Below are 18,163 nucleotides of genomic sequence, written 5' to 3'. Positions count from 1 at the left end.
CACTATTCTCAGGTTTATCCCCATAACTTTTCATGACCAGTTTTTAAAATAATAATCACCCCATCTCATCAACCTTGACTCACTTATGTACTTTCCACCTGATACCCAACTCTCTCTGCTTGTCTGATTATGCTCAAAATTTGTTCCTGACTTGAAAAAGTCAGACACAGTGTTTGTCTCAAAGGACTCCTGTTCTAATTCTGATTATCCTTTTTGTCTGATTACCTAAGAAAGAAAATTTGACTACTATTAGAGTCAGTGATGTAAAGCTTGATCATAAAATTAGTCACTGGGGAGCAAAACTATGGGTATTTAACAGCTTACTTTAATGACTAGTCTATTCTAAATATGAAAACAAATACGGGGATCTTACATTAAAATTATCTCTTCATTCTTTTACTTGAGATTTAGCATCATGAACCACAACTTCTTCCTGCATTACTGCCCTATCTGTTGACTTTCAATATAGGATTATTTTGTCATGAGATTGCTGACTTACAGAAACTTTAGAGGAGAATCTCTGAAAGAATGAAATAACCTAAGCTTATATTTACAGAATTACGAACATGTCTCTAGTGTATTATTTTGAGAATGTCCTGATTCTAATTACATAATATTTAACAACTGATGCTTTCAATTAGAAAAGAACATTAATATAAGGCATGAGTCCAGGTTCTCAGAAAAATTAGTTCTCAGCAAACTGAGAAATGATGAAAATTTCCTCAGTTCCTCTGTAGGCATTGCTGAATTACCTCTGGTGTCCCAATGTCAGCCCTCTGTCTTCCATTTCCAATTCTATGTTTAACTCCCTTTAAGGAACATGTCCTTTCACCCCTTCACTCTTTCACCCCTTCACTGTTAATTTCTTATGTCTGGGTTCACAAAAAAATGATGCAAGTATTCCAGATTATCTATTTCATTAAGAATTGATGAGCCTTAATTAGCCAGATCTTATGGCAATGGTAACTGTGAATAAAGAAGAAAGACGGCTATGTTCCAATCAAGTAACACATTTACCCATGTTCCTATATCCTTTAGTTGTTAAAAATGATAAGTGATAAAGGTTTAGATAAATGATTAAATGATAAATGATCATAAAATGACAAATGTTAAAGGTTTAGATAAACACATAACAATGTTATTCCCAGCACTTCAGAGGAAGACCTTCATTTTCTACTCCTTAGTTTATGTTTGCCTTTTCTTATCAACTTTGTAGAATATCAGCTGATTATGTAAATGTGGGTTTTCTTCCATTCTGAATCACTAATCTAAACTTATATCGATGATGACCTCAAAATTATGGTTCTATATTGAGTACTAATTGAAGATATTGTAATACTCAAAACTTATACTTCTTTAAAGATTACTTTGGATCCATCACCTTGAGTTTCCTTATAAAATATCAAATCAGTTTCTGAATTATTGGTAAAATATATGTTAGTATTCTTATAGGATAAATTTAAAGGAACTGACATCTTAACAATATTTCAATATATTTAGGTGACATAGCTCTCTGTTGCTTTAGTTCTTGTCTACTGTCTGTCAACAATGTTTGTAATTTTCAGTACAGAATTTTGTGTTTTATTTTGTCGTACATAGGAATGTATCTTAATGTAACATGTTTTTATTCTCTATAACTAATTATTATTTTTTACTTTCCAATTATTTTTTCCAGGAACAAGAATTATTATATAACAATTATATGATACAAAACACTTTTCATATGAACCTTATATCGGATAACCTTGTTAATATCACTTATGACAAAGGCCGTTACCTTTATTAATATACTCTTTAAGACTTTTCCAATTAAAAATTGTGCCCATTACAAATAAAGTATAAATTTGGCATTATGTGTGTCAGCCTTGCACACAAATGAAAATATTACCATTCTCTGATCCACTATTCTATTTTTCTGGGAGTTATGAACACATTCTAGTATTCTTGCCAGAGAAATCCCAAGGACAGAGTCTAACCCTGGTGGGCTACGGTCCTTGGGGTCGCAAACAGTCAGACATGACTTAACCACTGAGCACATCAATTCATAACATAAGAGTTATAGCTCTTTATCAGAATCTTATCATAGCTTTTAATTTCTAATTGAGTTCTTTTAAACCACTGGATTAGTGAAGATTCTCCAGAGTAGCAGAACCAATAGGATTAGATGGATAGATAGGTTTATTGATGGATTTAGAGACAGAGAGAGATTGATTGGGCTTCCCTGTTGGTTCAGTGATAAAGTATCCGCCTGCAATGCAGGAGATGGGGGTTTATTCCTTGGGTCGATAAGATCTCCTGGAGGAGGACATGGCAACCCACTCCTGTATTCTTGCCTGTAGAACTTCATGTACAGAGGGGACTGGTGGGCTACAGACCATAATATCTCAAGAGTAGGATATGACTGTTAGCATGCATGCACACATGTAACAAAAGAACATTATAGGTTCAGATTTTTCTTTCCAGAATTCCTTCATTGAAAGGAAGAGTCAAATATTTAAAATATTTAAGAAAAATGAAAAACATTTATTTTGATTAAATTTAATTTAAAACATTTAAAAACTGAATTCATTGGCAAAGGAGCATGTCTATATTTAATTAGACTTTAGATATTTTTTTGTTAATGAAAACAGTAGAAAAGGAACTCAACTTATACAAAGAAAACTGGTGTATATAAATGTCTCTTATTTAGCCTTTTAGGAAAGAGAAGAGTAAGGAGATGTCTGCAAGTTGTGGTAATGATTTCAGGGATAATAGGTGTGGGTGAACCCAAGATGACATAACTAAAATCTGCTTGGTCTCTTGTGGTTTGACTGCTGGTTAACAAATCCCTCACTTAATGCCATAAATCATCTTTCTCCACACATTCATTAAACATATTAAATTGATAGCTAGCAGTATTCTTCTTCAATTCAAACTGAATAAATTGATGCTATGCCTCCAAATAATACGGTTTTTTGGAGAATGACCACAAAAACATGTTCTCAGACAAATGTATAAAAGGTGAAGAAGGTCTGTATTACAGAGACAAGAGAAAAGCATGAAAAGCTCTTCCAGCACCAAATAGATGTGAATTTTGACCTTGGCCAAGTGCTGTTCCAGATGGTCCAGATAGAAAGCATTGCAGAATATATAATACAAAAATATTATGAAGAGTTGGTGTTTGATAAGAGTTGAGTGAGGTTGATATGAAGTGCTCTTCAGATATCTGGTAAGAGCAGAACCAGTTTCCGAGTTTTGACAAATAAGCCTCACTATTCCCAAGTTTACCTCAGTGACTTTTCATCACCAGCTATAATCACTGCATCCTATCAACCCTGTGCTCACTTCTGTACTTCCCACCTGCAACCCCACTATCTGTACTTGTCAGACCATGCTCAAATGTTGCTCCCTCCTCTTGAAAAATTTAGACATCCTGATAACTCTTAAAGGATTCCTACCCTATTCCTGATTATCTTTGAGACAGAAAAATTTTTACTACTGTTAGAGTCAATGATGTATGAATTTACCATAAAATGAGTCATTGGGGTGCTAACCTACAGGTATCCGACAGCTTAGTTTAGTGACCAACCTATCCTAAAATACATAGCAGCTCATACAGACTTCCTGCATTAAAGTGATTCTGGCTGGCTGACTTGTTTCTTTCACATGAGGTTAAGAACCACGAACCACAGCTGCTTCCTCCACTGCTGCCCTATTTATTGACACTCAGTATAGGGTTAGCTGATCATGAGTTTACTGACATAAACCAAATTTACTGAAAAGGCTATGAAAGAAGGAAATAACCTAACCTTCTTTTAACAGCTTTACTAATATTTCTCTAACATATGGTTTGAGAATTTATTACTTCAAAATATATAATGGTTAATGGGTAATGATTTTGATCAGATAACTTTCATGTAACACATAAGATCAAAAGCTTTCAGAAAAAATTCAATTATCAGTGAATTGAGTATGATTAAATATTTTTGCTTACTTTAAATTTATCTTCTTAAACATTTCTGTAATCCCCCTATCAGCTCTCTGTCTTCCATTTATAGTTCTATATTTGATTTCTTTTAAGGAACATGTCTCTCCAAGCCTTCATTTTCTATAAATTTCTTATGCCAGAGCCCACAAAAATGACCCATGTTCCAGGTTATCTATTTCTCATTAAGAATTAATGAGCCTAAATTAATCAAGTCTCATGGTAATGATAGTTCTGGAAAGTTTAAATGCAAGAACAAAGTCTCTATTCTGATTAATTTACCCATTTACTGATGCTTCTTGACTTCCCTCTTGGCTGGGACATCAAGAATCTGCCTACATTATGAGAGACCTGTGTTCAATCTTTGGATCAGGAAGATCTGCTGGAGAAAGGAATGGCAAACCACTCTAGTCTTCTTGCCTGGAGAATTCCTTGGAGAGAGGAGCTTGGTGGGTTACAGTCTATGGGATACCAAAGAGTCAGACACGACAGAACAACTAGCACACACACAACAGATATTCCCATATCCTTCAGTATAAAGAATGAGTCCCTCCTTACCTCTGCATTTGTCTGCTCTTGTTTCCTGAAGCTCCCTCCACTCTAATTATCTTGTTATGTGTATTACAGAATTTATTTTATTTATTTTAGTCACAGAAATTTAAGTATTTCCACTATTAGAAACATAGCCAAAACTTACCACAGTTTTATTAGAAAAGTAACAAAGGTAGCAAGAAGTCTTGACCCAGATTCTGCAAACGTACACAGATTTGAACGACCTTTCCTAAAACTCTTCTTCACATTCTACTGAAAAGACATCTAGTCTGACACAGAGGCAGACAACATAGATCCATACATAGACAAAAATATTTTGCTTTCCAGTAACAAAATGTTTGTATGTTTCCTCACTTTCTTAGAGAGCATTCTGCACTAATGTAATGGTAGAACTCTTACTAGTCCAAACCAACTGTTTTTGACTGAGAGACAACTGAGAATAGCAGAATACTGAAGCAGTGACTGGAATGTGAAATATGGAGAGAATCATCAACCTCAGACTAAAACATAATTGCCAACTAAAATAAACAAGTATACTTTTTTGGTCCACAGTTCTGAAATGAAATAACAGACAAGTCAGCAGTTGATTCCCTTACTTAGGAATTTAGCGGGTTCTATGTAACACAGTTGCACACACATTTTTAGGTCTTGTGGATGCCTTTCTTAAAAAAAAAAAATGATGTGTCTTTATGGATCTTTCTTCTACCTTCTATATATGGATGAGGTGGATGATATGTTCTGAGCTTTACCAAAATCATACATACTCAGTACGATGACTTTGGATGAAAATAGGAAGTAGAAGAAGGAGTAGCCCTGACAGAGAAATGTTTTTTGTTTGCATCAGGAGACCCAAGGACACTAAGCCCACTTCCAACATCACAGTCTTCATGCCTTCTGGGTGCCAGGCCTAGAGTCTGTGCAGTGTTAGATTGGGATTCCATTCTGTGTCCTGTATCTCATTGCTATGATCTGAAATGTCTTGCTTCTGATCACCATCAAATTAGATCCCAGCCTCCATGAGCCCACGTATATTTTTCCAGGCATGCTAGGAGTCACAGACATTGTATTTCTTACCAGCATTGTGCCCAAGATGCTTGGAATCTTCTGGTTTCATGTACCAGAAATATATTTCGATTTTTTTCTGCTTCGAATGTGGCTCATTCACACATTTCAGGGCATAGAATTAGGCATCTTGCTGGCCATGGCCCTGGACCACTATGTAGTCATCTGTTATCCACTCAGACATGCTGCCATTTTGCCCCTCTTTTAGTCACTCAAATAGCAGCTGCAGTAACACTCAGGGCTGCCGTTCTTGTCACCCATCCCTAGTACTGATAAAGTCCCAGTTTCAGTTCTATTACACAGCGGTCATCTCCCACTCCTACTGTGAGCATATGGCCATCGTGAAACTGCCTGCAGAAAACATCCAGGTCAACAACATCTATAGTATGCTTGTGGCTTTCAACATTGCAGTGTTTGATCTCACATTCATTACATTGTCCTATATACAGATATTTTTCACAGTTTTTCAATTTCCCCAAAAGGAGGCCAGGTTGAATGCATTCAGTATTTGCTTCTCTCACATCTGCGTCTTTCTCCAGTTCTACCTCCTTGGTTTCTCATTCTTTGCACATAGATTTGGTTCTCACACCCCACCTTATATTCACATCCTCTTTCCTAGCACTTATCTGTTGGTCCCTCCATTTTTCAATCCACTTGTCTATGGTGCAAAGACCAAACAGATCTGTATCCATATGGTAAAAATGTTCTGTTTATAAACTTTACCATAAATAATACTTTCAGGTTTATCCTTTGTGAAATAGTAACAATCTTTCAAAACAAAATAACAAAAATCCATGTTATTTGTGATTCCAGAATTTTCTAATTATTTTTTTTTAATGTTATTTTTAATTTGCCAGCAAATAAGCTGGTTTCCAGATTCTATTTGCCCATGACAACTATCTGTCAGAAGGATTGTGGGCTCCATTTGGTTAATGAGAATAAGAAGCATAAAACAATACAATAGTGAGTGTATGTCTTTTCCTTTTCTTGCAGAAATTATGATGTAATGAAAAATTCAGGAAGGGGTTTGTAGGTGCAAATAATGTTATATTACTCAAATGGATTGTTACATATTTATGCTTGCATTGTGAAAAATCATTTAAGCTTTAAAACAGATGATTTGTGTACATATGTTAAACTTCAGCATAAAGTTTTGTTTTTTTTTTTTTTTTTTTTTTAGATTTTTCACTTGTATTTATATATATACTTTTTTTTTCAGTGGGTTTTGCCATACATTGATGTGAATCAGCCATAGAGTTACACGAATTCCCCATCCCGGTCTCCCATCCCACCTCCCTCTCCACCTGATTCCTCTGGATCTTCCCAGCCCAACAGGCCCGAGCACTTGACTCATGCCTCCCACCTGGGCTGGTGGTCTGTTTCACCATAGATAATATACATGCTGTTCTTTCGAAACATCCCACCCTCCCCTTCTCCCACAGAGTTCAAAAGTCTGTTCTGTACTTCTGCGTCTCTTCTTCTGCCCTGCATATAGGGCCATCGTTACCATCTTTCTAAATTCCGTATATATGTGTTAGTATACTGTAATGTTCTTTATCTTTTTGGCTTACCTCACTCTGTATAATGGGCTCCAGTTTCATCCATCTCATTAGAACTGATTCAAATGAATTGTTTTTAATGGCTGAGTAATATTCCATGGTGTATATGTACCACAGCTTCCTTATCCATTCATCTGCTGATGGGCATCTAGGTTGCTTCCATGTCCTGGCTATTATAAACAGTGCTGTGGTGAACATTGGGGTGCACGTGTCTCTTTCAGATCTGGATTCCTCAGTGTGTATGCCCAGAAGTGGTATTCCTGGGTCATATGGTAGTTCTATTTCCAGTTTTTTAAGAAATCTCCACACTGTTTTCCATAGTGGCTGTACTAGTTTGCATTCCCAGCAACAGTGTAAGAGGGTTCCCTTTTCTCCACACCCTCTCCAGCATTTATTACTTGTAGACTTTTGGATAGCATGATGAAAGAAATCAAAGAGGACACAAACAGATGGAGAAACATACCGTGTTCATGGATTGGAAGAATCAATATTGTCAAAATGGCTATTCTACCCAAAGCAATCTATAGATTCAATGCAATCCCTATCAAGCTACCAACGGTATTTTTCACAGAACTAGAACAAATAATTTCACAATTTGTATGGAAAAACAAAAAGCCTCGAATAGCCAAAGTAATCTTGAGAAAGAAGAATGGAACTGGAGGAATCAACCTGCCTGACTTCAGACTCTACTACAAAGCCACAGTCATCAAGACAGTATGGTACTGGCACAAAGACAGAAATATAGATCAATGGAACAGAATAGAAAGCCCAGAGATAAATCCACGAACCTATGGACACCTTATCTTTGACACAGGAGGCAGCATAAAGTTTTAAAGTAGTAAGAGAATAAATCCTTAGAAATGAAAACAAAACAAAAGATAAAAGAAAGTCTGAGGAATTCCTGTAGGTCAAAGAAGTTTAAAGAGATGAATATTAAATGCACTGTGTTGATCCTGAATTGGATTTTGGACAGTTAGACTATTTGTCTGCAGAAGGAAATGGCAACCTACTCCAGTATTCATGCCTGGAAAATTCCATGGACAAAGGTGCCTTGTGGGCTATAGTCCATGGGGTCACAAAAGGACTGAGCAACAAATACTTCACTTTCCCTGTCTCAATCTTATGACAGATAAAATGGTTTCTTTCTCATCTTCCATTTGCTTGGGATTTTTGTTGCTAACTCACTAAATCATGTCTAACTCTTTGTGACACCATGGACTGTAGCCCATCAAGCTCCTCGTCCATGAGATTCCCCAGGCAAGAATACTGGAGTAGGTTGACATTTCCTTCTCCAGGGAATCCGGACCCAGGAGCTGAATATGCGTCTCCTATGTGTCTCCTGCGTTGTAAGAGGGTTCTTTACTGCTGAGTCACCAGGAAAGCACCTGGCATTTTCATATAAACACTGCTGTATTTTCAACGTGAAGTACAAAATTTGTTGATTCTATATCTTATTCCTAATATTACATATGGAAACGTGTATTTATTGTTTCCCCCTACCTGACTGCTTTCCTGCTTTTAGATTCTAGTTCAGCATTTCCTTTAAGGAGTTGAGCCATTTTCCTTTTTTTTCTCTACCCTATTTAGTAACACTCATGCTTTGCATAATACAGATCACACGTCTAATTTATTTGTATATTCATGACCTACACATACAGGAGTCATTTTAATTATCAATAAATACATAATGAATGGAGCATTCAGAAAATAAATGCATAAAAATTCTACCAAATTTTCATAATAAGCATTTATTCCCAGAACAGTAATAATGACAATAATTTACATGATTTCCTAATGAGGGAATTTAGAGGAAGAGGTGTCCTAAAGTCAAAAAACTTAATTATTGTCACAGCTATAAAATGATATTTCCTGCTTTTTATTTTTAATTTATTTTTAGAACAATTTAAGGTGTTTACAAAAAAGTTGAGTGGAATGTCGAATTACAATATAAACTTTCTCCCCAGAATAAATATTTAACAACTATATTTGATCTTAGCTGCCATCTTGATCATTAAACCACATCACCACATTTATTTTATGTATTCTAAATTTAAAAGCATATATCTAATAATTTTTTTAGTATGGTGTCTGTATACTATAATGAATCATTTTTTAAATTTATTGAGATATAATTTATATATCATGTAGCACAATCTTTTAAGAGTATAAGACTCTGGTTTTTGATATGTCCAAAAAATTGGACATTCATCACTATTATCAAATTCCTGAACATTTTCATCATCCCAATAAAGATATTCCATCCCCCTTAGCAGCCATTCCCCATTCTCCTGCCCCCATTTCATGGCACACTTTAATTGACTTTCTCTGTGTGTGATTTCACTTCTCTGGACATCTCATGTAAGTGGAATGAAAGAATATTTGACCTTTTATGACTGGCTGCTTTCCCTTAGAGTAATGTTCTTAGGGTTCATTTGGATTGGAGCATAAATAAGAGTTTCATTTATTTTCATATTTGAATGATATTCTAATGCCTGAGATACCTGAGTCTACTCTTGCACCAAGGAAGCAGATCTCTCTCCAAATAAGTTTTTCTATGATCCCTCTCTCTCTGCCTGGTAATGACATCCATTTTCACTCAGAAAATTCCACAAGTGCTGTCCAGGCTTGTTTTATTTCTCACATTTCATTTAAACTTATTTCCTTTTATTGGATTATGTGCACTGGTTTGGGGTTTTATTTCTCCAGTGCAAATAGTCAGCTGTGGCTGACTTCAATCTGCTGATGTGAATCACTGAGTGTCCAGGTGTGAAGACTTGCACATACCCTGATCCAGGCTGAGCTGGCCTATCTGTGAATCTGCCTTCAATCCTACACCATTGTTTTTTCTAAGATGATGATGATTTTATGCAGTTTAATAAGAGGATGTGGTCAATGAGTCTCTTAATTCAAGAGGAATAGAGCTTCTAAATAGGGCCTGACCCAATGATATAGGGCAAAACCAGTGTGATTTTAATTAAGTCCTTTAGGTAATCCAGGGTTGATAACTTCTCTCTTGTACTTTTCAGAAAATTGAAATGTTTTCCTTCCTCCTTTTGATGCTAAAGTTTAAAATCCCTATTGTGAGTCATAAACCTTGATTAAACCAAGTAAGTATAGAACCTGACATAAATAACAGTTTCAGGTTGGGAAATTGATATCAATTTTAGAAGGACATTAAAATTTTTGAAAATGTATACTATTTTTTTCATGACCACTCTGAACATAACTGGGACAATTTGGAGAGAGATGGTTTGGAATCAGAAAGGATTTGTGTCACCATATTTTGCCCAGAAGAAGATCAGAAACTGACTGATCTTCTGAGGCTAACTGAGGCTCTGAGGTGAACTTTCCTAGTCAGCCTCAACCATGTGCCGAAATAAGAAATACTGGTACCCCAACTAGAATTAAATTATAAAAATACATATTTTCACTTCTCTGCCAGCATGTCTACACTGATCAATCTGAATATCTCAAGATGTTATTGTCTACCTTTATTACTTCATTATTTTTGTAAATACACATCATTGATTTTTTTGTGTGTGGTCTTGGGGCACTGTCTTCTCTTAGGAATTTTTAAAAGGAGGCTCATTTTACTTCCTAGTCCCAAAGTGAAACCAGAGTTTGAGGAATTTTTTTAGATGGAAAACCATTAGAGAATAAATCTTGTATGTTCTGAACAACAGTGTGCCTTTTTCATTCTTGTCTCCAGTGAACCTGAAAGCTCATCAGGGATTGGTAAAAACCAATCTCCCAGGTGCATGCTATAGTATAAAACATTCATCCTTCACTATCTGAAATGTCAGATCATTTTCTGCTTTATGGTTTCGACCTGTATCACCACAGATGATTCCTGGTAAGTCTTTGGGCTTGAAATTCTGCACTAAGTGTGGGAAACTGGAGGCTTGGTTTCATTAAATTTATATGCACACACACACACACACACACACACACACATTTTGATCATATAATTCCAGGATAAAAAAAATATAATCTTACAGTCATTAAGTGATCAAACGCTACATAGTTGTGTCTTATTCTTTTCACAACATTTCAAAATCAATTAAACCATGCTTGGTGATAAGCTGTAAAGTGAGGTTGATAAAATCAAGGACCTGAGAGAATAATATCCCTGCTGATAGATGAATGGAAAGCTTATTTGTTAAGAGATCAGGAAATTATACATGTTTAGACTAGAAAAGATACCCTTCAAGTAATTCAGTAGAAATCCTTTGTCTGATAAAATGCTCTTTTAATATCTCAATTGATTGTTGAGAAAAAGGTAAAATTCCATTTATTAAAAACTGGCCTTTATTGACAGATCAATACATCTTATGTTTCCTTCCAAATATTTAGGTGGATTATGTCATATAATACTCACAATCACACTGTAATATATTTCTATCCACGAATATGTCTTTAGTAATAAAGAAATTGAGACCATGTAAAGTTTCATAACTGTTTGTGTCAGATTTAAACTCTGTTGACTGACTTCAGATTCTGTGCAATTCACTGCCATGTCTCATCACTAATGTGCATCATTGGATTGCAGATTTGGGAATTTAATAAGGAATTTAGAAGGAGCCCATTTAAGGATGTTGTATAGAAGAACTGTTTGACATTCAGAGCTGACCTGAAATGTGGCAAACTATCTGAGAAGACAAAGAGAGTCCTCTGTCACTGGAGGACTTGAGATAGAGCTCAGTGGGTGAATGTCAGAGAGCTCATTGAGGAAAAATTCCCGAGATTGTAGGGAGTGTGGATTTTGAGCCCTGAATTCCTTAAATCTTTTAGATCCTGAAATTCAGCTTGAATCAAAATTGGACCTGTATGTAACACTAGTAATTCAACTTTTATGCTATAAAGATGACCGAAATATATTTACCCTGGTTTATGAATTACAGTGTTTAAAATATCTTTCCTCTCTTTCTAAACAGACACATCTATATACGTAAAGTTCCATTCAGCTTGTCTTTTGTCATTCATTGCTATAATTCTCAACCCAGGAACACTCTTAGCCTCATCCCTTCTAATTTCTGTTACATAAAGACAATGAGTCCAACAGATTTTGCATTCTTGTTATTCTTTTGCTAGACCACATCTCCTCATAATATAATGTATGGACTATCATAAATATCTTTCTGATTTAGTCTCCCACTCAAGTCTCATAACACTCAGCAGCCATGTCTTTCAAGCCATTCATCGAGCTGCTAGAAGATGAAACTTTTTACCTTCCAAAAGAAGATGATCTTAAATCCTAAAATGTTAAATCATTTGGTTTAAAACATTAACTTCACTTTTTGTATTCTTTGCTTTTTATTATCCATCATTTCTGCTGGTGAAATATATTATATATGAATCACGTTTATTTATATACAGCCCTGCCATAGCTCACCATCTTCTGTGGTTTTTGTACAAACTATTTTCTCTTTTAGTGCCCCCCACATCTCTTTTATCTGATTATCATTCCACTGAAAAATGATTCCACTTCCTAGGCAATTTATTCTCCCAATTTGATTAAAGGCACATAGCCATTAATTCTTAATCATTAAAGACTGTCGGGTTGTTTGTTTTTTTTTTTTTCCTGCCCTGTAAGAAAATAGGGGAAGGCAATGGCAACCCACTCCAGTACTCTTGCCTGGAAAGTTCCATGGATGGAGGAGCCTGGTCAGCTGCAGTTCATGGGGTCGCTAAGAGTCGGACACAACTGAGTGACTTCACTTTCACTTTTCACTTTCACGCATTGCAGAAGGAAATGGCAACCCACTCCAGTGTTCTTGCCTGGAGAATTCCAGGGACTGCAGAGCCTGGTGGGCTGTGGTCTTTGGGGCCCCACAGAGTCAGATAAGACTGAAGTGACTTAGCAGCAGCAGCAGCAGTAAAAAAAAACAGCAAAGAAGACTTGCTATAGAATATTATTAGGACTCGTGAAGTTAGTGTCAATGAAAAAACTAATCTAAGAAATAGAAAGGGCTATGGCATGGTAAAAAGCAAAGACATTACTTTGGTGACAAAGATCCATATAGTCAAAGCTATAGTTTTTCCAGTAGTCACATATGTATGTGAGAGTTGGACTATAAAGAAGACTGAGAGCCGAAGAATTGATGCTTTTGAACTGTGGTGTTGAAGACACTTGTGAGTCCCTTGGACTGCAAGGAGATCAATCCAGTCCATTCTATGGAAATCAATCCTGAATATTCATTGGAAGGACTGATGCTGAAGCTGAAGTTCCAATACTTTGGCCTCCTGATACGAAGAACTGACCCATTGGAAAATACCCTGATGCTGGGAAAGATTGAAGGCAGGAGAAGGGGATGACAGGGGGTGAGATGATTGGATGGCATCACTTACTCAATGGACATGAGTTTGAACAAACTCCAGGAGACAGTGAAGGACAGGGAAGCCTGGAGTACTGAAGTCCATGGGGTTGCAAAGAGTCAGATATGGAATTCCATGGACTGTATGGTCCATGGGGTCATAAAGAGTCAGACACGACTGAGCAACTTTCATCAGCAGGCAAGAAAAACCCTGAAGACTTTGGAAAATGATAAGACAAAGCCACTCATAGGAGGCCCTGGGAGCATACAGAGTTATGGGTGAAGTAACCACTGAAGGGTAGAGACTAAGAGATGAATCCGCTCCAATGAAAAACAGCTGTATAAAAGAAAAAAGTTTACCTGTATAGAAATTGTAGTTTTAGTGGCTATAAGATGCCCGAGGCTTTAAGTAAAGGAAACGTTAAATTTCATAGAGAGTTGCATGTTACTGCAAATAGTTAAGAAAAACTAAATATTCAGGCTTAATGTTTATTGATAATGAAAGGGAAGCATAGGAGATATAGGTTGGTACTTGAAATTGAATGATACAAATGATATGCACACAACAGGGCATAGTGAGAAAAGATCTAAAAGGGCGATCTTCGAGCTAATGATAAAGGGTTACTTGAAGGATGATGGAAAGGACAACAACATGTGATTTTCCTCTGAGCTAAGAATAAAGGGTGCAGTGAAAGTGAAGTCGCTCAGTTTTGTCCGATTCGTTGTGACCCCATGAACTGGGGCCTACCAGGCTTCTCCGCTCATGGGATTTTCCAGGCAAGGATACTGGAGTGGGTTGCCATTTCCTTCTCCAGGAGACCTTCGCAACCCAGGGTTTGAACCCGGGTCTCCCACATTGTAAGCAGACGATTTACCATCTGAGCCACCAGGGAAGTCCATCATGATTGAAGACAGCACCACATCAAGTGCTGTCTAAGCATAAAGGGTTACACCCATTAATTTAAAAGTAATGGATTTATCTTTTCAGAGTTTAAGAAATGGAAGGTAAAGATGCAGAGCTTGTCTTTGGGAAAATATTGAAAATTTGAAAAATTAGATTTTAAAGCAGCCCGAGAGTCTATTGCAGAGGGATCCAATCATGAAGAGACCAACCTAGACAAAAAAAAAAAAAAAGTGAGTTTCAAAATGAAAAATATTTTCATTAAACTTTTTTCTGATTATAATCAAGCAGAATGATTTACCACTGGTATAGATCCTTCATGTCTAACCTAGGTACAGTTTAGTTCTTAAAATTCTTTACTCTGAAATGAATTGTTTCCCTCAATTTTAATTGGCGGGTCATAAAGACAGCACTGAGGGTGATTAACAACACAAGCTAAAGGGAATTTGTTTGTTCCAATAGTCAAGGACTAGAAAGAAGTTATCCAGTCCACTTAATTTTTCTCATTGAAAATGATAAAGGCATGCTGAAACATAGAATCTGATAATTGATATTTGAAAGACATTGGGAAAAGAGATGGAAAATTAGAGAGGAGCCATTGGGACCGATAAAATGGTATCCTCCTAATCAAACTAAAGTATGTTTGACTTAAATAATTTATCCATATTTTTAATTTTTGAGACTTAACAGGGAATAGGAGATGAAACAGCAATATCCCTACTTGATTCTACTGACCAAATCGCCATGCTCAGACCCAATGGCTCAGTCTTCATGCCCTCTGTATTAACACTCATCGGGATTCCTGGCCTGGAGTCAGTGCAGTGCTGGATCGGGATTCCGTTCTGTGTCATGTATCTTATGGCAGTACTTGGGAATACTCTAATTTTACTGATAATCAAATTTGAAAACAGCCTCCATAGTCCTATGTACATTTTTCTCGCTATGTTGGGGGCCACAGACATCGCACTTAGCACTTGTATTCTCCCCAAAATGTTAGGCATCTTCTGGTTTCATTTGATAGAGATTTCTTTTGAAGCCTGTCTTCTACAAATGTGGCTTCTTCACTCATTCCAGGGAATTGAATCAGGTGTCCTACTAGCGATGGCCCTAGATCGCTATGTGGCCATCTGTAATCCCTTGAGACATGCCAGCATCTTCTCCCAAAAACTCTTGACTCACATTGGGGTTGGGGTGACACTCAGGGCTGCCATACTTGGAGCACCATGCCTGGTTCTAATCAAATATCGTCTCAAATTCTACCGAACCACAGTCGTCTCCCACTCCTACTGTGAGCACATGGCCATTGTGAAGCTGGCTATTGAAGATATACGGATCAACAAGATCTATGGTCTGTTTGTTGCCTTCACTATCTTAGGATTTGACATAATCTTTATCACTTTGTCCTACATTCAGATCTTTATTACTGTCTTTCAACTGCCCCAGAAGGAGGCAAGATTCAAAGCCTTTAATACATGTATCGCTCATATTTGTGTCTTCCTGCAGTTTTACCTCCTTGGCTTCTTCTCTTTCTTCACACATAGATTTGGTTCTCACATACCACCATATGTTCATATCCTTTTATCTAACCTTTACCTGTTAGTTCCACCTTTTCTCAACCCAATCGTCTATGGAGTGAAGACCAAACAAATCCGTGACCATGTGCTAACAATATTTGTATGCTCCAAACATCTTAATCACTAGTGGATCTTTCTAAAGAAAATTTAGGTTAGTTCAAAGTCGCAACATCAATATGCTACAAGCTAGGTCTTTTACACATTTCTACATCTGAAAAAATGTTTTAAATCTCAGATACTCATAATGGAAGGAGACAGTTAATAAATCATCCAATACTTAAGAACTTTGGTTTACTACTCGAAGAAACTCTTGTATTGTGGTTTTCAATTATTTCCATTATTATTTTTGCCCTGTCCCTTACAACATAGAACTTTCTCTTGAGTGACACTAAGACCTGCACAGATAAGTAAATTATAGAAAGCAGCAGTTGATCCCAGATAACTTCTAAGGATCATGTCAGACAGTCATATCTTCAAACTGTTAATCCAACTCTTAGCTGTTATTCTGGCCATGAATCATTTTCTGATATCTCCTTGTGAATCTATACTTTGAAAATTTTAATCACATCTATTTTTGTCTACTTTTTTCTGAAATACAGGTGTAAAAATAATGTAAAATCAATAATACCATAATACAAAACCTATATGATGTAAACTAAATTCTGTGTCATGGAATTAGTGGTATAAGAAAGATAGCACAAAAGAGATTTATAAAAATAAATTAGGTCTATTCACAGAGAAAATTTTTTTAGGAAACAAAATTATCATAGGACTTAAATAGAGCACATCCTTCAAAAGGCATTTTAATACATTAGCCCAAATTTGAGTTTTACCCAAATTTGAAGGTTTAAGTTGTAGAATTAAAAATATAGACAAATAAATTCCAATGTTTAAAAAACATCTACCGCAAGTATGTAGAGGACAGTAAGTCTGTCTTATTACGCTTGTATGAACAAGGACAATACCTGAGACATCTTAAAACTTCAATAAAAATGGCATTGTACAATGAACAATTTAAACATTTCCCTGTTTTTTATCAATTGTATTCAAGATCAATTAACCTGAAGGCTTTAAGATAACATATAACATTATCTTACAGAAAATCTGTATTATAGAGAGTTTAATCCAATATTATCAATGTAAACAAAGATGATGCCTTGAATGAATGAATATATCATCTTAAACTATGAGCTAAAATCAAATCTGTCACGGGAGAAACTGACTTCCAAAAATGTACTTCAGATCTTTCTTTGCTCTTTGCTATTCCTCTGCCCATACACCTTCATGTTCTCCCAGGATGCTGCACTGGTAGAGATCAATTTTAAATTGTCTTCAGTCAAGACTTTGACACTGAGGACTAAGAAGAGTTTTTAAGAAGAACCAAGTAGACAGGGAGGGACATCTCATCTCTAATTTTGGACAGATGCACAGTTCAAGAAAGAAATAAACCAAGGAATCCTTTTACTACAATAAAGCAAATGGAGCACGCTATTAAAGATATGGAGGTAGAAGAAATTGTGGAAGGACATCTTGTTGAATAATGCAGAAATAAATTTTTTTTCTCAGAAATAAATTTGACCCATAAAATATTTGTCTTTAAAAAGCTCTGTAAATATAAATTATGAACCAAAACATGAAAAAAATACAGTGAGAGAAGGAATACAGAACTTGTTAAAGGATAATCAGACATATGTAAAAGATATATGACTAAATAAAAACTAAATCAAACTATATACGGTCTACAAGAGAGTCAATGGATTTAAGAATCATGAACACATAGAGGCTGAAAGTAAATGCACAGAGGAAATTTCATGACAGCGGCAAACAAAAGGCAGGAGTGGGGATGCTGTTATCAGACAAAATAAGCTTTTAGCTAAAATTGTCAGCAGGAGTTCCCTGTCTGTCCAGTGGATAGGACTTGGCACTTTCACTGCCTTTGGCCAGGGATTTTGTTCCAGGGATTAGTTCCCAGCTAAGCACTTCCCAGGTGATTCAGTGGTAAAGAATCTCCAGCCTATGCAGGAGTCACAGGAGATGTGGGTTTGATCTCTGGGTTGGGAAGATCTGCACAGGAGGAAATGGCAACCCGGCTCCAGTATTCTTGTTTGGAAAATTCCAAGGACAGGGGAGCCTGCAGTCTAAAGTCCATGGTGTTAGTCTATAGTCCACAGACTATATTCCACGGGGTAGCAAAGAGTCAGACAAAACTGAGCAACTAAGCATGCATGCAGAGAATT

General features: G+C 36.3%; 1 protein-coding gene and 1 pseudogene across 1 annotated transcript; both read left to right on the top strand.

Moving 5' to 3' along the window:
- The first annotated feature begins 5,340 nt into the window (after positions 1-5,340).
- On the top strand, positions 5,341-6,294 carry LOC136175837 (olfactory receptor 52A1-like; annotated as a pseudogene).
- A 7,550-nt stretch (positions 6,295-13,844) lies between these two features.
- Positions 13,845-16,053, top strand: LOC136175836 (olfactory receptor 52A5-like). Its single transcript, XM_065946042.1, has 3 exons — positions 13,845-13,860; positions 14,440-14,456; positions 15,043-16,053. The coding sequence occupies exons 1-3, from the start codon at positions 13,845-13,847 to the stop codon at positions 16,051-16,053; spliced, it is 1,044 nt and encodes a 347-aa protein (XP_065802114.1).
- The last annotated feature ends 2,110 nt before the right edge of the window (positions 16,054-18,163 follow it).

The sequence above is a fragment of the Muntiacus reevesi genome, chromosome 9 (genome assembly GCF_963930625.1).
Source record: "Muntiacus reevesi chromosome 9, mMunRee1.1, whole genome shotgun sequence".
In the NCBI taxonomy this organism is placed as follows: domain Eukaryota; kingdom Metazoa; phylum Chordata; class Mammalia; order Artiodactyla; family Cervidae; genus Muntiacus; species Muntiacus reevesi.
This window is presented reverse-complemented; position numbering and strand designations above follow the sequence as displayed.